Source organism: Typha angustifolia, chromosome 1 (genome assembly GCF_048772165.1).
Source record: "Typha angustifolia cultivar Huaian chromosome 1, ASM4877216v1, whole genome shotgun sequence".
Lineage (NCBI taxonomy): Eukaryota > Viridiplantae > Streptophyta > Magnoliopsida > Poales > Typhaceae > Typha > Typha angustifolia.
The window spans coordinates 3,561,728-3,581,908 of record NC_133239.1 but is presented as its reverse complement, the minus strand read 5'-3'; the positions used below and the strand labels follow the sequence as shown (position 1 = coordinate 3,581,908).

Below are 20,181 nucleotides of genomic sequence, written 5' to 3'. Positions count from 1 at the left end.
ATTCTAGAATTAACATTATTCTTGAAGTAAACGAGGCCAGGAATAAAATCAATTCTAGAATATGTATTATCTTTTGTTACTTTCAAAATAAGGTTTTTATTCTAAAAATAACTATTCTTATGTTCAATTATATTCTAAAATAAAAATATAATAATTTTTTTGATGTGATATAAAGTGAATAAAAAGATAGAAAAAATATATTTTATTTTTTATAAAATTATTAATAAAACTCTTGGTTTGATATAAAGTATGTCAATGGGATAAATATTAAGAGTAAATTAATAATTTGGTTATGATGTTTAATTATTATTCTGAAATAAAAAATTATATTTTAGAATAAAAAAAATTATTCATAAAGGATGGTTAAGAAAAGGCTTTAACCTGCTGCTTGTAGTTATCTAGTGGAATATATGAAGGGAAGAGAACAATATGATTTTTCAGAGTTTTCAGCGCCGACTCCACCCGTCTCTCATCTTTGGAGGAAATGAGAACTTACTTCCCTACTGAAACCTTACAAAAAGCCCTCTTTCTTTTCATGCCTTTATTTACCTTTGGCATTTGTAACCATTTTCCCTTGTAACCTCTTCACTCTTGTACCCCCTCTCTCTGTACACATTCTTAATTAATGTAACTGAGTGCAACCCTTTCTTCTCAAATAAAAAAAATAAAAAAAAAGGAAAAGAATGTAACTATTTCTTCTTACAATTCATTTCTTATGTGAACTGTTAAAGATATATGGAGGGAGTGCAAAAGAAACATGGAAAAGAAAAAGAATCACAACAAAGATCAGCTCAAGTTACATTTACATGCCTTTGTAGTGTTGCTACTTACTAGTGTACATATTAAATTTCACAAGGAATGGTCCATGCATCCTCCTCTCAGTTTCCAGTCTGACTGCTTCTGTCCCTGGTTACTAAGACCGGAGATGAGATGCCAAGCTACCTGCACCTCCATCATCTATTAACCATGGCCATCTCCACAAAGAATGATGATACAGGGTTTATTCCACAACAGAATTCTGTGCAGCTATGATCCAGTCTCAGCTTGCTTGATGAAGGGCAAATGCTCAACGCCCCTCTCAACCGCGTCTCTCCATAACCTGTATCGTATTCCAAGCTTGTCGTACGATACGGGCCAATTCCAAACATTTGCCCCGTTTATCATCCGGTCCTGCTGGCCAATTACAAGCCGTAGGTCCTCATTCAAGACCTGCATTTAAAAACTCGCATGAGCACAGTAGAACAACATAGCATAGGCTTAATCTGATTTTATTTTGATTACTGATCGATAGGTTGGGCCTATAAGATGTGTCGTATTCATAGATGAAAATCTACTTCATTGTTGGTAGCAGAGAGAATTTGGCATTTTAATCAAAAGTTACAACATATATACTTCTTCAATTTCACAATTTTTGAACTTTTACATGCATTATGTATGTGGTTTTCAGCATGATATACTTAAAGAAAATTAAAATCTTTGTTTCCTTCCATTAGTCATTGTTGAGCTTGTCATTCATAAACCTTATTCTTTTCATCAATTACTTCTTTCAGTAAGAGTTATCTGCACAAGAAATGACATTAAGAAACATTGCGCAATGCTTTTGATGATAAGTAGTACTCTATTAGCCAATGTATTGCATATCTTTGTTGGGCATAAATCTAGCATACCCCATGTCAAAGTGAAGAAAGAGAAATAAGAAGTTTGAGTGAATTCTGAGACTTACCTTCTCTGCAAAATATCTCCATAAGATATGCATGAAAGGTACATGCTTAAGCAAGGGAGCAAAGTCCAGTGACATTCTGTATAATAACCTAGTTTTCTGTCTAGAGGAGGGCAAGCACACATGAAGCTGATGAAGATGCGTCGAGCATTGCTTAGTGCTCTGCCCCTCCAGTTTTCCAGGCTTTGAAATCCCAATTGTAGATAGGACAATGCAGGGCGGCCGGAATTCCATGTCAATAGGGTAAGGATCCCAGTATCCTTCAAGGCCTGATGCAGGTGTGAGAAATTTCACCAAGCTGAGTAAAACAAAGAAATGCAATTTTAGCATTATATCAAGTGAACAAGAGAAGGTAACATCTAGCCAATCAACAAAATTATCTACAATTCTCTTTGCATGTTGTTTGGATGTTCCATGCAAAGTCTAGTTTCAGATACTTTCACAGCAAATATATTCCTTTATAGGAAAAATAGCAGAAGAGACAATCACAATTTTCTATGACCAATATATACCCAGATGTACAAGGAAAGGACTTTCTTCTCATTTTCCTAATGATAATGACAAGTTAAGAGACCTTGGAACGCTCCATCCCTTGGCAAAAGTGGAAGTGTGAGTAAACGGAGCATGAGCGAGGTCTAGAAGGTTGTCCAGAAGAAGTCCATGTTCCACTGGTAGCTCCATAACAATCTGTTCACAGGACAAAATATGGGAATAATTACAGAGTTCTTATTTTTTTTAATCTGTTTCTTAAAACGAACTCCACAATCAAATTGTATTGTTAACCATTTTATGCTAATCTTATGCATGATATTACCTCTGCATGAATAGTGAATCCAGGAGGAGGCTGCAGAGAGGGAATGCTAGCCTTTGGCGGTTCATCACCTGGCCAGATCCAGATCATTCCTTCATGCTCAAAACATGGCAATGATCGGATTCGTACATTAAGCATGCGTGTGGATGGCATTTTCTCACATTTTCCATCAGTTGAGTATTCCCACCCTGGAAGTCATAACAACCCTAATAATTACTTGCACAAACTTCTTAACATTTTTAAGAAAAACTACTGCCAGCATTCCTTGATCATATCTTGTAAATAATGAATATCAGAAAAGTTAATAAAATATCATAAAAGGAACCTTTTATAAGAAAAGTTGTCACTGTTCCTTCTAATAGCTTCTCAGTAAATAGCAAGCAAACTCAATTGTAGTTCCATGCAATTCCATAGTTATTATTAGCCAACAGAAAATAAACATGTGACAATCTTCTCATATAATGAAGTTCTGGCATCCAATATATTATTTTAATCTAGTGCTCATCTAACTCCTAGCAATTCAGGTTATACAACTCAATCTTACTTACCATGATAAGGGCATTGGATGCGGCCCTCATTAACTGATCCAAGGTGAAGTGGGCAAGCTCTGTGAGCACATGTGTTCTGAACACAGCCAGGCTGCTCATCTTTTCCTCGAAATATAACCCATGATTCCTCGAAACAATCTATAGGAAGCTACAAAACAAAAATCAACTCACAACATTAAGCTAGTGTAAAATAACATTAATATACAAAAAATAAGTAACCCTAACCATTGTATCATCTTTCAGATCACCAGAGAAAGCAACAGGGTACCAAAAGTTCTTCAAGTTGGAATGATATGGTTTGACAGGTCCAGATATATTTAGACTGTTGCGGCGTGACTTCATCTCTGAATGACTAGTAGAGGAAGTGCTTGGAGCAAGAGATGTGCTCTCAACAGACTCAACACTGGATTCACTCAAGCTTCTATCATGCAATAGTCTGTCATTTACCAAATTCTCCACATATGCTAGCTTATCTAAGGCAGTGGCAACTCTCGCTTCAGATAAATGAACCTGATTTAAAGTTTGGAGAAGAGTTATGCAGGATTTCATGTGATATTAATGCAAGAGGAAACAAGAGAATAGATTCAAACTTTTTACTTAAACATTGATATACCTTTTGATGTGCTTGTGCTAATTCTTCTTGCAACTCAGCGAGTTCTTTCTTCAATGTTCCAACTGACTTAAACTCACGGGCTAGAGGATTGAGAACCTCTACTACCTGAATTTAGAAATCTTCAATGATCATGCAAATAGAAGTTGGAATATCACGATAACTAGATAGTTTGTTCATATCTTGTTCGGTTAGTTAGAGGAGCAACTCATCAACAAAAAACAGATATGAGATCCAATTATTAGCAAGTCAATATATGCTCCAATTTGTTTTGCCCCAAAATTGCTTCACTCATTTCTTAATCATTAACATGACTTGTTTCAAAGCAAGATTCATCTTGTCAGATTCTCTGTCATGTAAAAAGTTATGTCCAGTTTAAACTTTCTTTGTTTAGAGGACTAGAGGACAAGTCACCAAATGCTATGTCATCTACATGGAAGTAACAGTCAAAACTATATACTCAAGGCTTGTCGACAATATTCGTCTTCATCTATATGAATGAAACATCCTACCTGCCCTAGTAGAAGATATGGCATATGGCCTCAGCTACTCATATAATATTCTGTATGAAAATTTTAGTCTTATTAAATTAACTTACTGAAATCATCAACTCTTCAAATAATCTGGAGTGGATCAAAATAACAAAAACGAGAATGAGATTCATGTCTTACTAATCATGCATACCTTGTCATGAAGTAGCATGATGCTTAGCAAGTCTTGGCGCGCCCTCCAATCGCAGTATTGGATGTCGAACCTCGCCACCTCCAGAGCTTGGTACACATCTAGGAACTTGCCATTAGACTGTGGAACTCTGGGGCCAGGGTCCTCCACATCAAATATTGGCCCCCAGATTTTCTTCTTCTCCAACTCGCCTCCTCCTTCCCCAAACACTGCCAACACCTTGATTCCATCTCTACCACTAAGATTCTGCAAGTTCCAGTTACATTCATTACTGATCTGCAGGCATTTTAATTAAAACTCAACTTCTTCCACTAAGAAGTTTGCTAACTGCTTCATTGAGGAATTTCAGCAAATAGGTCCAGGGATTTTGGTAAAACATTCTGGGTTTTTTTTTTCCCCTCCAGAAGACTCAAAATTTGCACAAAAGTAGTGAAACTGACTTCAATGGATTAAGGGAAAAAGACCTCACCTTCTTCGAGTAGAACTTGGAGGAGGGCCGGACAAGGAAAGCGGGGAGGAGAGAGAGAGCCGCCACGGTGGTCATGTAGGCGTCCGGCGAGGGCGGAGGGGGGAGGGAGAGAGAGAGAGAGAGAGAGAGAGAAAATCCGGTAGACTAATTTGGAAATTTCGAGCGAAAATTTTATACATTATTTTGAGTCGTGGAATGGCTTTAATGATAAGAGGCGGACGCTGCCCGCGATCTCCAACGGCCTCCCACATCCTGCCACGTGGGAGCTCGTGGAGTGCTCAGAGTCCGACGTGGCGAGTTGTCGAACCATTCATTCCGGTTGCGGCCCACCCCCCGCGCCTTCCACGTCAACCCCAATATCTTCGTTGCGCATTTCTTGGGTCGCTATTCACACCCAAATTCCATCCCACCCATCTTTTGACCCAGCCTCAAGGGTATTATCTACGTATAGTAAAGGGTTTGGAAGTAGGTGCACGACAGTGATTATTATAATGCTAGAATTCCAAGATAATTGAGCAAAGCTGTCGGATTCAGTGGCCGTCTCCAATTTCAATTGGATGAGGCGAGATATAGTCAGAGATTTTTTGTCTCCTCCCCTTTCGGTAGTTATATCCTGGCCATGAGTTTCAGTTTTGCAGTCGTAACGAAAGAATCCAAGATATTATTCGGCATGATTTTAGAGTTAAATATATTTTAGCTTTGTGGGCTATAAAAATCACTTTGCTCTCATAAATTTTATTTTATGCAATTATATATTTCGACTAAATTGTAAATATAAATACCGAGATGACATAAATAAACTTAAATACCTTATTTTATTCAACATATATTCTCTATAAAATAAAAGTTCAGAAAATAAAACAATTTTTGTTTTAACCGGTAATATTTTTTAATTAAAATGGCACGGAAGTTTAGGATGAGGAACTCAAGAATTATAATTTAGTCAGGAATAGTGAGACAAGACAAAATTTATTAGGATAAATTAATTTCATTTTAAAGTACAAAGATAAAATATATTTAACCTAATTTTTTAAATAAATTTATTGGTGGTCTCGGGCAAGACCAGTACCCTCTATTAATTTATATCTTAAATAAATAAATAAATAAGAAGATTCGCCATGGTCTTCATATTTTCTGCTACGAGAATTTGCATATAATATCCTTCCATTAAGCAAATTTGTTTAAACCATGTACTTTAACAATTTACAAATCAGAAATCGCCTTTTTTTTGTTCTACAAAGATGAGAATATTCATTCATTAAATTCTACATGACTAAAATTTAATGAAACAAGCAGGTATGTCCAACCATGAATTCTCTAAAAGTTAGGGTAGTATGTGCAAATTTTCTGAAACAGCTAAATTGATCATGGTGGCACTTTTACCCTCTTTCCACCTGTCCTGAAACAGTCGATCATATTTGAATCACTCTATGTAAATTGGACATATAACACCATACATAAATCCAGTATGTTGCTTGAAGGCTACCTCATAAGCTACTATTTTGACAAGCTTTCAACATAGTAATATGGGATGCATATTATCCAACACAACTCAGAAAATGATTCTCGCTGTTCTAATCGCCAAACAGCAGAAAGTGGTACAAAGAGAAATCAGATGTATATCAGGCATTACATGCAGAGAAAAATGATACATACAGCAGATAGCAAGATATTTTATTCTTTGATGGAGAAAACTGCAGATTGCCTGCATTATGTTGGCTATGCACATTCTTTATGACATATACCTCAATGATGTTTATTGTAAATCATACTCTAAATTGCCCTCAACTGCTTCGACCGTAGTAGTATACAATGTGTGGTACCTAGAAATTTTGGTATTTACTCTTCTTCAAGTTTCACCATACGGCAAATAAGTTCTGCCAACAGGGAGCTTTCAGATGAACTCTCCCAAGTATACATGTGAGCTGGTAACTATGCAAATAGTCATCAAGTTTACCTTATCATTGTTGGTGTAAATCACAAGTTGGAACGCTTCAAGTAAACCATTATCCCAATACTTGTTATAACAACTGCACCTGTCATGACCCCAACTTGAAGAGATGACCAACTTCTTTGGGGTGTTGCCAGATCTGAAGACGGCTTTGCCACTTCTGTCCTGGTATCCAAATCATCAATGTGCAGCCTCAGAACCTGAAGAGAATAAGATAAGCGGAAAAAAAGATTAAACTGGAACAGAAAAAAGAAATTCAATATGAAGGGTTTCAAGTGGTTAGAAGAAAATCAAAAGAATCAAAATTCAGCAGCAATCTGAGAAGAAAGCAACTCAATCGGAATATAAGACCAGTTAATGAAATATTCCCTTGCCAACAATCATCTGGCTGCTTACCAAAGTTGACTCACCTTATCTGAAGTTCTGAACAATAACAATCATTTTGATGCTTAAAAGTGAAAAACAAAGGGAAAAATATACTCCAGTGATCTCCAAGGGAAGAAGATCTATTGCTTGTAAACAAGAGAGGTGGATTAATCTGCTCTAGTGTTCTTATCACAGAGATGTTCTGATATGTGTGATAACTGATATGTAAATAGGTCACATAACTCTTACTACAAAAATATCTGATAACTGATAAGCATCGAAGTTGTACCCTAGCCGCTTGAAGAATTTTATTTCCATTCAAGACCTTGTGATTTTGAAGCATCAAACCATATGGTCTGTATCCTTATTGTATGTAAAAAGTATAAACATCCAACTATCCAACACATAGATGGCAGATCAGAGGAAGACAAACCTTCCATCCAATTATTTTGGCATGGAATACAGCTCCAGTGAGGTCGCTATCAGTAGTCAGAACAACTCTGTCACCCTCGTCATCTTCATACTGCATAATAAAGGACAATTAATCTTTGGTTCTAGCAAGCAAGATAGAGTGCTGCAAGTAGGCCTGCCAACGGATTGAAGTATGGCCCAAACCCAACTTGAAAACCGATCTGACAACTAAAACTCCAGTAGGACAGGCTCTGCACTTCCCATCTCCAGTATGCATCAACCTCCTCTCAAGAAGGCTGCTTCCCCAACCCCCCCCCCCCCCCCCCCCCCCCTATTGCTAACCAAACTCTCCTACTAATTCCTCCACACATGATTTTCTTAGAACAATGTGCTCCATCCTCCTTAACATCAGCAAAACACATTCACTCAGTATTCCTTCACTGTCACTTCCTCCATTGCTGACTATGATTTTTCCCAACCATCATTGCATGTTGGCAGTGCAGAAACCCCAATCTTATGCAGTAGCTCTACAGTCTGTTGGAGATTGAAAGAGAGAAGGAAAGGGTATCTCATCATTAAAAGATAACAACCCAAAGGATTCTGACAAAACAGTCAGATCGGTTATGATGAGGGATTTTGGCCTCTGGATCAGGTGTCAATCACCAGAATCCAAATTTTGAATCAATCCGTTCACGTGCCTATCTGCAATAGACATGAAGATAATGATCTCACCAAAAGATGAATTTTGTCCTTGTCATTGTCATTTCCAATTCTATGTGCTACAGCAGACACAAGCTCAGATAAACTCTCTGAACCTGCAACAAGGGATAAATAAAGGGTTATAAATCTCTTGCATTATGCAAAAACAGATACAAAATAAGCACCACAATGAGACAACCAAGTGCAGAAGAGCTACAGCCCTCATACTAACCGCAGCTGAATCTATGGACACGCCCCTTTCGGTCTTGAAGCTTGAAGGCAAATGAATTGCCAGCATGAGGAGGTTGCATCTTTCCTTCTGCATGTTCCAAGGCCATCAGTACAGATACTTCACTGCAGCAATTGCATGAAGGAAGAATTAGAAGGTTCTCAAAACCAGAGAGAGGGAAAACAGAAAAGGAAACAAAAGAACCTATGACTATCAAATTCCTCATCTGGTGGTTCTAAAGCAAGGGCAGAATCCCAAAAATTTTGCAACATTGTGTTTGCCATGCCATTTACAGCTTCTGTACCTCCTTCAACCTAAAACAAATAGTGGATTAACAGAAGCAGAACCAATAAAATTATCTATATGTGCTTCTTTATAAGGAAAACAGTTCTAATCATGACTCAACAAGAACGTGTCAAGGTTCAGCACATGTTGGATCAACTTGAAATGGATTGTAGAAATATGATTGAAAACTTTCAGGACTGTTAGAGATAGCTAGCTAAAGGTACTAAGTTTAGATCTTTTGTAATAATAGGTAGCATGCAAATGTTACGGTATGATACATGAAATTAAAACACACAATGTGATCACTGAAAACCACCATACTGTAATAATATTTACTTTATAATCATATTACTTTACACACATGTCTTTGAAAAGATGGTAGATGATCTCTAAACACTTTTCCAGTTTCCCCTTCATGTGATCACCATAGAAGAGTCTCTGGTGATAAGATGGTATATACTTGAAACCTATTGCAACATGATAAGTGCATTGAGAATGCAGCTTGCTGATCATCATGTCGTATATCAAACTTTGAATAATTCTACTAAACATTATGATAATGGAAGAAATCCATCCCAGAGAATGATGTTCTTACCATTGAAAGGGCTGCATGAGTTAATTGTAGAACATCCAGACAAGCAACAATGCGTCCATCTAATCAAGAAGTTAAGTCAGATGACTAAAAGTGAAGAGTTCTATTGCTGCAATAAGAAATAATTACCTCTATCTAGCACAGGAATATGCAAGAATTTTCCATCGTGCATCGTGTGTAGAGCATCAAGAATAGTGGTGTCCAAAGTAGCACAGTCTGGGTTCGCAGTCATTACCTTTTGAAAATAGTAACTTATAGTGATGAAATTAATAAAACATGCAGCAATCCCAAAAAAAAAAAAAATCAAGCACTTACAGACCTTTTCTACTAGAGTCAACTCAGGGGAAAGATTCTGGGCCACTACTCGCATTAATACATCCTTGGAACTGCAGTTCGCAGGAGAGCATGTCTCAACAGCCAAAAGAAAAGAGTCGAGTTCCAGAAGACAGAATAATATTGATTACCAAAAGAAACATCAAAGCATAAACATCCTTGTAAAGAACATACGTCAAAATCCCTTGCAGGGTGCTTCCACTCAAGACAACCACTGAATTAACTCGAAATTCACGCATCTTTTTGGTGGCCACATAGACAGGATCTGAATGAGATACTACTGCTACTCTGCATGCAAAGATACGCATAAAGCTTAAGATACTATCAAATTTCTTACGATTATAGACATCAATAAGAACCAAAGGGTCTCAAGACAGTCCACGCATACTTTGTGTTCTCTGTGACAATAGTTGACAAAGCAGGTTTAAACATCCGTTCTCGGAGGTTTTCTATGAAAGCATAAGGGCCTGCAGCTAGGAATCAGAATATAACATCAATACATCAAATTGGATATTCACATGGTTATGCTAGCATAGTTGCTTATGACATAAAGTTAATCTTACCATTATAAAACGACAATGCCACATACACATGAACATCTTAAAAAGGATGACAATGTGAAGATAGAATGACAGTTCAAGATTGAGTCAATCCAAAAATTAAAAGTTGATATTTATAAGTTTAAAAGAATTTATAAGGTGGTTTGCCATGTCAACAAGTTAATAAACAACAGGACCACAAACAAAAATAATGTTCACATGCAATTCGGGCTCTAATAATCCCCCCTGAGTCATTCAATCATCTTTAATTGTCTTAAAATGCAAGCATGCCACGTTACACATACAATGAGGGTAGTATCATGTGAAATGAATAACCTGAAAAGCTGTTTCCCCATTGACGTTCAACCCCTTCCACAGCAGCAGCTATCAAATTGCCTTGCTCTGCAGCCTTTTCCATCCGTGATATCGCATCATAGAGGCACTTTGTAATGTCCAGCATTGCAATAACTTCACCATTTTCCACAACAGGAAGGTGCCTAAATTTTCCTGAAGAGAAGGCACATTATAGTGGAAACATTGCTAAAAAAACAAAGATGATACAACACATAAAGCTGTCAGTGAAACTGGATAATAAAATGAGGACTGCTAGAAAAATATATATCATGGTTGTAAGGTTGTACAATCACCTAAGCAAGTCTACATAGTGAACCACTTAAAAACCATGGATGCCTAGCAGCTCAGCAGGTTTCAGAAACTATAATTAACTCAAATTATTTCACTTACTTACCAATATTTTTGCTAATATTTTCTCATCCTGCTAATGTATACTGATCTACCTGTTCCTCTTTCCTAGATACAAAACTATGACCATCTATTCCCATCCACCTTTTTTCTTCATTTCCTGTTCTTTTTTTTTTTCATTTTCCTCTGCAATGACTATGAGATGAAATGTGCTATCTTGATAGGGCTATGTAAGGGATAAATAAAGAAAATATAGTCAAACACATAATTATTTTGGTAGGCTCATGGAGAGAGAAGCAAAAAATTGTAGAAAATGAAAAGAACAAAGACTAGGCACTCTTATGGAAGGAACAATGGCTAGTAAAGAAACTAACATTGTCTATTTGGGCCAGCTATCTTAAGTAGAGTATAATGGAAAAAAAAATTCTGACATATTCCAATAGGTTAATCATCTATAATAAAGAAAACTTTTTGAAGATTTAGTAAAAGGTATAGAAAAGAAAGACCTTAGATGTAAACTGCAAACTAGTCCTCCCACCTTTAAGAGTCTTCAAGGGAGTATTTAACCTATTGGAATAGGTTAATCCTCTATAATAAAGAAAACTTTTGAAGATTTAGCAAAAGGTATAGAAAAGAAAGACCTTAGATGCAAAGTGCAAACTAGTCCTCCCACCTTCAAGAGTCTTCAAGGGAGTGTTCTAAAAGCAACTTATGTGACTACATATGTGATTTGTCATAAATATATCACACCAAGTGGCACATGTGGCATTGCGGCCTTGATATGCAGATAGGCAATTGTTCATATATGTGGTTCTGGCAACAACTGAATGAGATGCAAATGAGTTTCATTCTTTATGCTCAGGAAGTATAATCCAGATTCAGGCAGTCCTCTATAATTCAAAATAGGTTGATAACAGGTAAAAAGAACCCACTCTCTATCTCTCTCATCCATGTACCTAGTTGTCTCTTTCTCCACATACACAAGCAAAATGCAGTAACTCGAGTGGCATGCAAAGTGGAAATAAAGTGCTGCAGAAATTGGAAGTACTTCAGAACACATCTTTCCTCTAAGGAATTTAAGCCCTTCTGGCCCTCTCCTGTCTCCTCATGGTGGCAAGATCTCTCACCCTCTCCACGAGACTTCCCCACTGCTATCCTATACGACCCTATTCTTCTCAGCGGCTCCTCCATCCGAAACCTTCTAATTTTAACAAGTCTACAGCTACTCACCCTCTCCCTTTCCTCCTTCCTCCTCCGTAGTGCCACAACCACCTACGTAGTGATGTAGCTACAATCACTCATTTATACCCACCAAAAGCCACTAGCATCACATCCATCTCAATTCTAACAACCTCCATCACCTCATACATCACCAACGTCCTTTCACTAGTTTCACTTTCTAGCCTTCTCCCCTGCATCTTTCTCCCCCTATAACCACCACCACCTCACATAGGCCACTGCCTGACTGCCACCATAACAGCAGATTTTATTTCCACAAAATTGACTCAGAACCAGCATATGTCTCACATTCTTCTCAGAAAGATATTAAATTAAAATCACTCTGTTATATTTTTTCATCAACAAGCCCAATCACCAAAAAATTATTTACAAAAAATCAACAAAAGTTTGTTTCAATTCATTAAACAGTATTTGAGGTTCTCTAGCTCCTTTCTTTAAGTGAGAGAAAACGAACATTTCAGTAGAGTGATTGAAAACAGAAATAGCAATAAGACACTACATCAGACCCAAATAAAAACTCTGATTTGGTTCACAAGCAAACTAACCTTGAACCATCTTCTGCAATGCCTCGATAGCCAACGTGTCTGCCATGACAAACACTGGGCTCCTCGTCATGATCTTCGAAACAATAGTCTGCTCCGGCCTCATCCCCTCCGCAATCACCCTAGTTGCTATATCCTAATCACGAAACACCCAGGTAAACTTCTCTCGTTGATTACTACTTACAAGATCATTACCAACTAAAATAGGCAAAATTGGATCAAAACCATATCAGTGACGATCCCAGAGAGGAGCCCGTTAGCATCAGTGAGCAGCACGGCATCCACCCTTCTTGCCGCCATCCTACGGCACGCATCAGAGACTGTCGTGCCCTCGGGGATCGTTAGAGCTTTCGACAGCCTCAGTTTCTTGACCGTCCTCTCCGCTGGGCTGCACGAAACACGACAACCCGATCAGACTCAAAACAACGGAAAACAGAGGAAAAAAAAACATCGGAACACCATCAAAGAGTGAGATTTCTTACGGGGCTTGATTAGGGGAGGTCGGCTTAGAAATCTTCCCGTTGGAGACGGCTGCAGCTCCGGCGGCACTGCCGCCGCTGACGACTTCATGGTCGATCTTCCGGCCCGCAGAGGGTGGGCGGCGTGCGGGGTGGTGGATCCTTCTCGCGCTGGGAGCGGCGTGGGCATGGGTATTCATCTCTTCCCCCTGGCGTTATAGTTAGGGTTAGAGGAAGTGATCGGATTGGGAGAGGGAGAGAGGCGAAGCGTTCCTCTTTCACCTCTCTCTCTTCCCCTCTCTCTTCTGATTTGGGATTTGAAATATTAAGAGGGTGTTTTGGGAATTAATTGGAAAGCAGAGAGAGGAATGTTCGGTGACTAGAGGAGGGCTGCGTTAACTGGGCGCGAGGTTAGAGGAGACATCGTTGGAGGCGATGAAATAGTGATTCGCCGCAATGCTATTGCTGACAAAATATTCGACGAAAGTTCCAAAAGACAAACGTGTATGAAACTACAAAAAAATGCTGCGATTTAGAATATGCCAAACGACAAAAGCCGCGTGGTTACCGGGGAAAAGTTACAGAATATTATCAAAGAAAGAAAACTTTCCAAGATAAATTTATTTACAAGTTATGTTAATTTTGTTTGTGATTGTATTTGCTCCAATTATTTTCTCACTGTTGGCATATCACATGCCAGGGACATAATATTAGTCTTACTGTTCTACGTATAAGAGCACGTATGTCTTTTTCTATATTAGTTTAATTTAATTAGGCTTTAATTAGAATCTGTCGCTTAATCTGGCAGACAAAAATAAAAAGAGGTGGTTGTTTGCACATTATTATTCAATAAAATGATAACTGATGGTAGTGTTCTTTCTTCTGCAATTAACCAATACGTAGATGGTATTTAAGAAAGAAAAGGGTAAAAAATATGATGGGATTTCTTTCTACAACCCATCCCACTAGCAAAACAAAGCTTGGCACTGCAAAGTGGCCAAATCCAAGCCATCAAATTCACATCTTGTGACCCAAGGACAAGTCTTGATCACTAATGTTTGAATGGCTAATGGCTTGCAGGATTGACTTGGCATGGGTGAATCATGCAAAGGGACCACCACTCCTTCCACTTAATTCTAATAATGAATTATTTTTTAGAACGTTTAAACAAGACTTGGCTCATCTGGAAACCTATATTACATGCCAGGTTGTCTGCCAGAGTGGTGTTATACTTACGTGGGGAGACAAGTATTTTAATTAACAAAGTTTGTAGATAATATTCTATATAATTTAAATAAAAAGAAAGACAAATAAAAGAAGGAGAGAGTTTTAACTAGCAGAATCCCTCAGGTGTTGGTATCGATAACGTCGCAGAACAGAGGCACGCTAAGAAATGATGATAAATAGTTCTACTGATTTTTTTTCTTTCAAATATCATAATAATCCTTGATTCTTTAAAATACTATATTTACTGCTAAAATTATCGGGTTTATATATATAAATTTGGATGTGTGTGATGTCAGATTATGCGGAGAGGTTTTGTTCTAGATTTATGGTTCGAAAGTTAATTTTTAGTTTAATATTTGCATGTGGGAATTTTTATAAATTACACCCTATATTTTATTTATTTTATGATTCACATTCATCTTTCAGGATTTTATAACGCGGCCCTTCCTTTTCTCTATAATGTTCATTTAACACCTGAGTTAACTTAATTTAACTATAATCAAACTAAATGATATCAGAAAAAAAAATATTATGTTATATTCCACTATGTAATTTATAACATTTCTAAATTACTCTTATACTTATCTCTAATTTTATTTATAATTTAAACATCCATACTTATTGCTTTTTCTCAAACTATGGAGAACGTCACCTAAATGCCAAGCTAATCTTAGAACTTTCAAACTCCAAACCATTACCTAAACGTCAAGCTGATTTTGTTGCTTGCAACCTCAAAGATAGGGAAGGAGATGAAGAAAATTTGAGGAAAGATGGAGAAAAAAAAGGTTTTAGCCGGAGAGATGAGAAAAAATAGGTAAGTCGGGGGAAGCTTCTAAGGCTTGTACGTAGTAGGGATTTTAGGGGATTCTTGTGGGTTGTGGGTTTTAATATAATTGTGTAAGGTATGATTTAGTTATAGATAAGATGATTTAGATTTTGTGGGGTTAGGATTTAACTTGGGGAAGAAGGATTTTATGGAGATTTAAGTTAAGTCAGAAACTTTTAAGGGTATTTTAGTAATTTTTGAACTAGAGTCACATAAACTATATAACATGGTTAATATCAATTAGGTAAAATAACGTTAGGGTATTAAATGAACATTCTAGAAAAAAAATGAAGAGTCGCGTTGTAAAATCTCCAAAGTGGGTGTGATTTGTAAAAATCCTAACTTTTTTAAATAATCTCTATTCTCCTATTATGTTACAATTCAAAGTGGTCTAATTGTTAACTTTGCCATTGTCTCTGTTGCCTTATCAATATTTTTCTTTTCCTGTTATAACTGCACTGCAATGTCATTGAAGATACTACAATCTCAAGATGAAAATTCTTCCAACTGGCCATAGGCCTAAATGCTACTCCAACCTTGTACAACCTTATCAATCCAAAGATGCTCCAGAATCATGTAGTACTACTACATCATCAACCAGCTCATGTCTTAAATAATGCAGTATTCTGAAATTATACAAACAGAGATTGCAATGGCTTGACTACTGTTGATGGGTTCTCAGTAGCTGTAGTTCTTGACATACATCCCCTCCTTGGCTTCCGCCGACTCGCCCTCGCCGGTGTATTTTCCGAGCTGAGCCAGGGAGTTCGCCTTGGCCCGGACGAGCAGCGTGTCCTGCGCCGCCTTTACGTTCTCCGGCCTTCCTCCCCATGTCTTCAGGCAAGTGTTCTGCAGTGCTCTGGCATAGGAGAATGAGACGTGCCATGGGTTGGGGCTCTGGTTCATGGCATTCAGGTTCAAAGTTGCCTCCACCTCTGACTGACCTCCAGAGAGGAACTGGACGCCAGAAACATAGTCAATATGAAGTTTGTTTAAAGGGTCAGAAGAAAGGATCATTCAAAAAAGTACCATAATGCCAGGAACGGCAGGTGGGATTCTTCTATGGAGAAGCTTCAGAGTGTATTCAGCAACTTGCTCAGGTGTGGCCCTCTCTTTGCACTCAGCACCAGGAGTCACCATGCTTGGCTTCAGAAGGATTCCTTCATACATGACATTGTTCTCAGCCATGTAGAAGAAGACTTCTGCCCACACCTTTTGCGCAACCTCGAAGGTCCTATCGATCCCATGCTCTCCGTCGAGTAGGATCTCGGGCTCGACTATGGGAACCAATCCATTGTCCTGATCCGGAAAAAAAATGCAAAAGGATTCATGCACTTCAAATTAATTTACGAATTCTCAGAGTTAGTTCTATGTAGGGAAAAAAATTATTGAAAATATATACCCCAAAGTTATTCTTTCATTATCAGTAACACCTTCCAATATAGGTATTTATCATATAGTACCATAGTTAGTCATGGAAATGATTAAGTAAAATTAATTGCAACAATAGTTGAAACCATCCATATATTGGACCAACTTCTTTCACGGTATCATCTATCTCATATTATTGTAAACAGAAAAAAGAATGGAAAAGTTATAGCAAGCAAATTTACTTGAGCAATGGCAGCATATCTAGCCAGTCCCCAGGCAGCTTCCTTCACAGCAAGAGCAGTTGGACCATTTGGGATGCTAACCACTGTACGCCTGTAAGAATCTTGAAATATAAGCCATGGCAATTGCAAGCATCGTATAGAAGCAATTAGTGAGAGGAGAAGAAGTAGTTTTACCATTTCGCAAAGCGGGCGCCTTGTTGATAGTATGCTGCGCACCGCGATGCCAGGCCGTCCAATCCTTGGCACCACGATTCGTCGTTTGATCCAGTAAGTGGTACAAGACCCTGAGAATTAACGACAGGAAGATTGCAGAGGTAAGAGCTTTTATGTTCATCACCTATCTAGGATCAAATCTTTTTGCTGTTTTATTCAGTGTTGTATCTGCACAACGGATAAATTTTACTACATGTTGTTATGTGTTCTGTAGGCATATTATTTGTTTGGTTGCTAGGTATATTGGACAGCATTGGTGGCAGGGTATTACTCGTTTGGAGCAATCTTCAAGTTTCATTTTTCTTTCCAAAGTTTTTGTTAGCTTAAATAAACAAGTTCATTGTAATTTAGTGTCATGATGGCATGCCAGGAATGATGAATTTTCTACAAATTTGAGAGTTCTACAAGGAGAGAAGAAGCTTTCTTGAAAGGAATTTGATTTTAGTAAAGACAAAGCTGAATTTTACATACTTCAAAGAATTAATTGTTATCAAACTCAAAACTTCTCTCACTCATATTTTCTTAAATGAACAATCTATCGCACTGTATAATGATTTCTACAGAGAAACTGTCTTCTATTCCAAATTGTTCAACATATTATCATGTTATAATTAATGACGAAGAGGAAGCAACTTATAGATTAAAGATATAAACTTCCTCTCTTTTGTGGCTAGATCCATAAAGAATTGCTTACCTTGTCAACCTTGATGCCTGGCATTATATTCTGCTCATTGAGGACATCAACCATTTTCTTTCCATCTACTGTAGACTGGTAGAGTGTCTCCTCAAAAAGGATTGCACCAGAGACATACTGACCAAGACCAGGTGCAGAGACTAGAAGGGTCCTGTAAGCCTGGCGATTCGCCTCGGTGTTCTCCAGTCCAATGGATGCAAGCCTTTTCCCGCAAGTGGCATTGGATTCATCCATGGCCAAGATGCCTCTGCCCGGTGATGCAACGCTTTTCTGTGAACAAATCAAGCAAACAATGTTAAGCACCATATGTCGAGTCTATATAAATGCTTGTTGTTTCAAACAATAGAAGATTGAAGGTCTGATGCTCTTTATACCAGCTATTGCGTTCCAGTTTTCCTTTTCCTCTTTCAATTTAGCGAAAGGCCTCATCCCAGAAATTAATTTTTTGGTCAACAAAAAGATTAAGAGTTTCATCATTTATCTCAATTCTTACCAAAATTATATCTTGGGCACCATTCTCAGCTCAAGCGCTTTTAAGCACACTGAGAAAATAGAATAATTCCCATACTTTCTTATTTGATGGTGGTAGAGTTTTTGCTGGTAAATGATAAGTTTTGAGCTATTTTTAATCCTCAAATATTTGCAGTTGCTATGAAATTATGAGACCAACTTATTTACTTGAGTATCTTTCACCAGGAAACACGAACTAGAAGTGAAATAAGGCTGCAACACTTTGTAAATTTGCTCTGAACAAGCTAAAAACTTTTCCATCACTATTTCCACAGACTTGTTTCCTCGTGATATAAAGGACTTGACAGAAAAAGAAGCTTCAGTAGTTACAAACAAGAGAGCAGTTCTTTGGCTAGTGAGTCAAATTACAGTGAGTTAAGAACAAGAAAAGATACTGGAGAAGTAGTCTAAATAACGTAAGAGAATATAGACTGGTTGAGAGCTAATTACCGCAGTCTTAACGAGCTCGTCGGAGTATGCACCGGCGCGGACGGTGAAGGAAACCGCCATGGGCTGGCTCGCGGCGGGGCGGGCGGCGGTCACCCATTCGGATCTTTTCGGAAGGAAAGAAGACTTGAGGAGAGTAGCTGAGGCCATTGACGCAGGGAAAAAAAACTGAAGTCCTGGCACTGAGCTCTCCTATCAAGGCCAGAGAAGTAGAGTGATTCTTTTTCTTGGAGGGAGAGGAGTTGTGGAATTGTATATATTCAAGTTCATTTAAGGTGAGGAGCAACTGAGAGCAGGATATGGGTTGTGAGGTGCAGATTGGGCTGGAAACTTGAATGGTGGAGATGGGTGTTTGGATGGGTGATAGGCTGCCAAAGAGCTGCCTCTTGTTCATGATTGCTCCAATCCATTTTGCTGTTGTGTCCTTTGTCTTTGTACTAGATCAATCAATCTCTCTCTCTCTCTCTCTCTCTCTCTCTCTCTCTCTTTAAAGGCTTTTTGCATTTTACCCCTGCATTTTAGTGTCATTTCAGAAAAAACCCTGTTTTTGGCACATTTTACATTCATGAATGATCTTTTGTTCATCTATATTTGCAAAAGGAAAAAGGGAAAAAAGAAGAATAAAATCTCCTATATTCATACTTATTCTCAGTATATTTTCTCTCTTCATTTTCTGGTAAAATCATAAAATGCCTTTCAGGTGGTTTTCTGTACAACTAGCTATGTGGTAAAGAAGTAGAATATTTTAGACTATATATATATATATATATATATATATATATATATATATATATATATATATATATATATATATATATCCCCACAAAAGGAGGAGAGGATTTTTAAACATGTTAAAAATGGAAGATTTTACATGGGAAGACAAATATAAATAATGTGGTATGGAAAAAAAAAACCCTCTTTTCTACACCTTATGAATTGAAATAATTATTTGACATTTTGGTCCACAAAATATAGAGAGTGCAATTGGCCTCAGAAGAGAGTCCAAGCTGGAGAATTGCAGAACATTTGCAGCCAGTAAGACTTTGTGATGTTAAGGAAGGCTAAAATTTGTGTGTTATATTTCTCTTCTTATGTGTGAAATTTTATGGCTCAGAGATTTAAGTATTACCTCCATGGCCTATCACCACTGTCTTTTTCTTCTAGTCTCAAGTTGGTGGATGCTGGTGAGACCAAATGAAGTGTTCAGCTATAGCTATACTATTGATAAATCTGAACTAATGGCATTGCTCTAAGGAGCAGCGATATCTATTTCTTCTCTTTCTTGAACAGGAATACAGATATTGATACTAAATTGATGGTCAAGATAAACACCATGTTCAATCTCTTGGAGTAATGCATGCCGCCGGTGAGAAAATTGAAAAGAGTGCATCCAGCGCTAATTCTGAATAAACAATCTACTTGTATGTATCATAATCAGCTGGTTAGAAAGGGTGATTATAACTTGA

The 20,181-nt window shown here is 37.7% G+C and overlaps 3 protein-coding genes across 5 annotated transcripts; all 3 read right to left on the bottom strand.

Annotated features, from left to right (window-relative positions):
- Positions 1-681: 681 nt before the first annotated feature.
- LOC140764572 (chlorophyllide a oxygenase, chloroplastic-like) lies at positions 682-4,999 on the bottom strand. Its single transcript, XM_073103207.1, has 9 exons — positions 4,840-4,999; positions 4,374-4,616; positions 3,693-3,797; positions 3,305-3,589; positions 3,080-3,227; positions 2,535-2,719; positions 2,295-2,407; positions 1,724-2,018; positions 682-1,209 (listed from the first exon to the last, which is right to left on the bottom strand). The coding sequence occupies exons 1-9, from the start codon at positions 4,912-4,914 to the stop codon at positions 1,027-1,029; spliced, it is 1,632 nt and encodes a 543-aa protein (XP_072959308.1). The 5' UTR covers positions 4,915-4,999; the 3' UTR covers positions 682-1,026.
- A 1,392-nt stretch (positions 5,000-6,391) lies between these two features.
- On the bottom strand, positions 6,392-13,629 carry LOC140762425 (CBS domain-containing protein CBSCBSPB3-like). 3 transcript variants are annotated; one of them, XM_073100231.1, is made up of 15 exons: positions 13,210-13,629; positions 12,953-13,115; positions 12,731-12,863; positions 10,581-10,751; positions 10,094-10,178; positions 9,880-9,993; positions 9,692-9,758; positions 9,502-9,607; positions 9,376-9,434; positions 8,700-8,809; positions 8,499-8,620; positions 8,300-8,382; positions 7,590-7,679; positions 6,797-6,990; positions 6,392-6,716 (listed from the first exon to the last, which is right to left on the bottom strand). In XM_073100231.1, exons 1-14 carry the CDS (start codon positions 13,383-13,385, stop codon positions 6,817-6,819), a joined length of 1,653 nt encoding a protein of 550 aa, XP_072956332.1. In that variant the 5' UTR covers positions 13,386-13,629; the 3' UTR covers positions 6,392-6,716; positions 6,797-6,816. The 3 variants fall into 3 exon arrangements, with proteins under 3 accessions (XP_072956332.1, XP_072956324.1, XP_072956340.1); XM_073100223.1 differs by having other exon boundaries at positions 6,392-6,990; positions 13,210-13,628; XM_073100239.1 differs by having other exon boundaries at positions 6,392-6,990; positions 10,094-10,172; positions 13,210-13,628.
- Positions 13,630-15,736: 2,107 nt separating this feature from the next.
- On the bottom strand, positions 15,737-18,960 carry LOC140760493 (fructose-bisphosphate aldolase, chloroplastic). The gene is made up of 6 exons (XM_073097475.1): positions 18,719-18,960; positions 17,759-18,028; positions 17,026-17,135; positions 16,852-16,942; positions 16,268-16,537; positions 15,737-16,195 (listed from the first exon to the last, which is right to left on the bottom strand). Exons 1-6 carry the CDS (start codon positions 18,863-18,865, stop codon positions 15,917-15,919), a joined length of 1,167 nt encoding a protein of 388 aa, XP_072953576.1. The 5' UTR covers positions 18,866-18,960; the 3' UTR covers positions 15,737-15,916.
- Between the last annotated feature and the right edge of the window lie 1,221 nt (positions 18,961-20,181).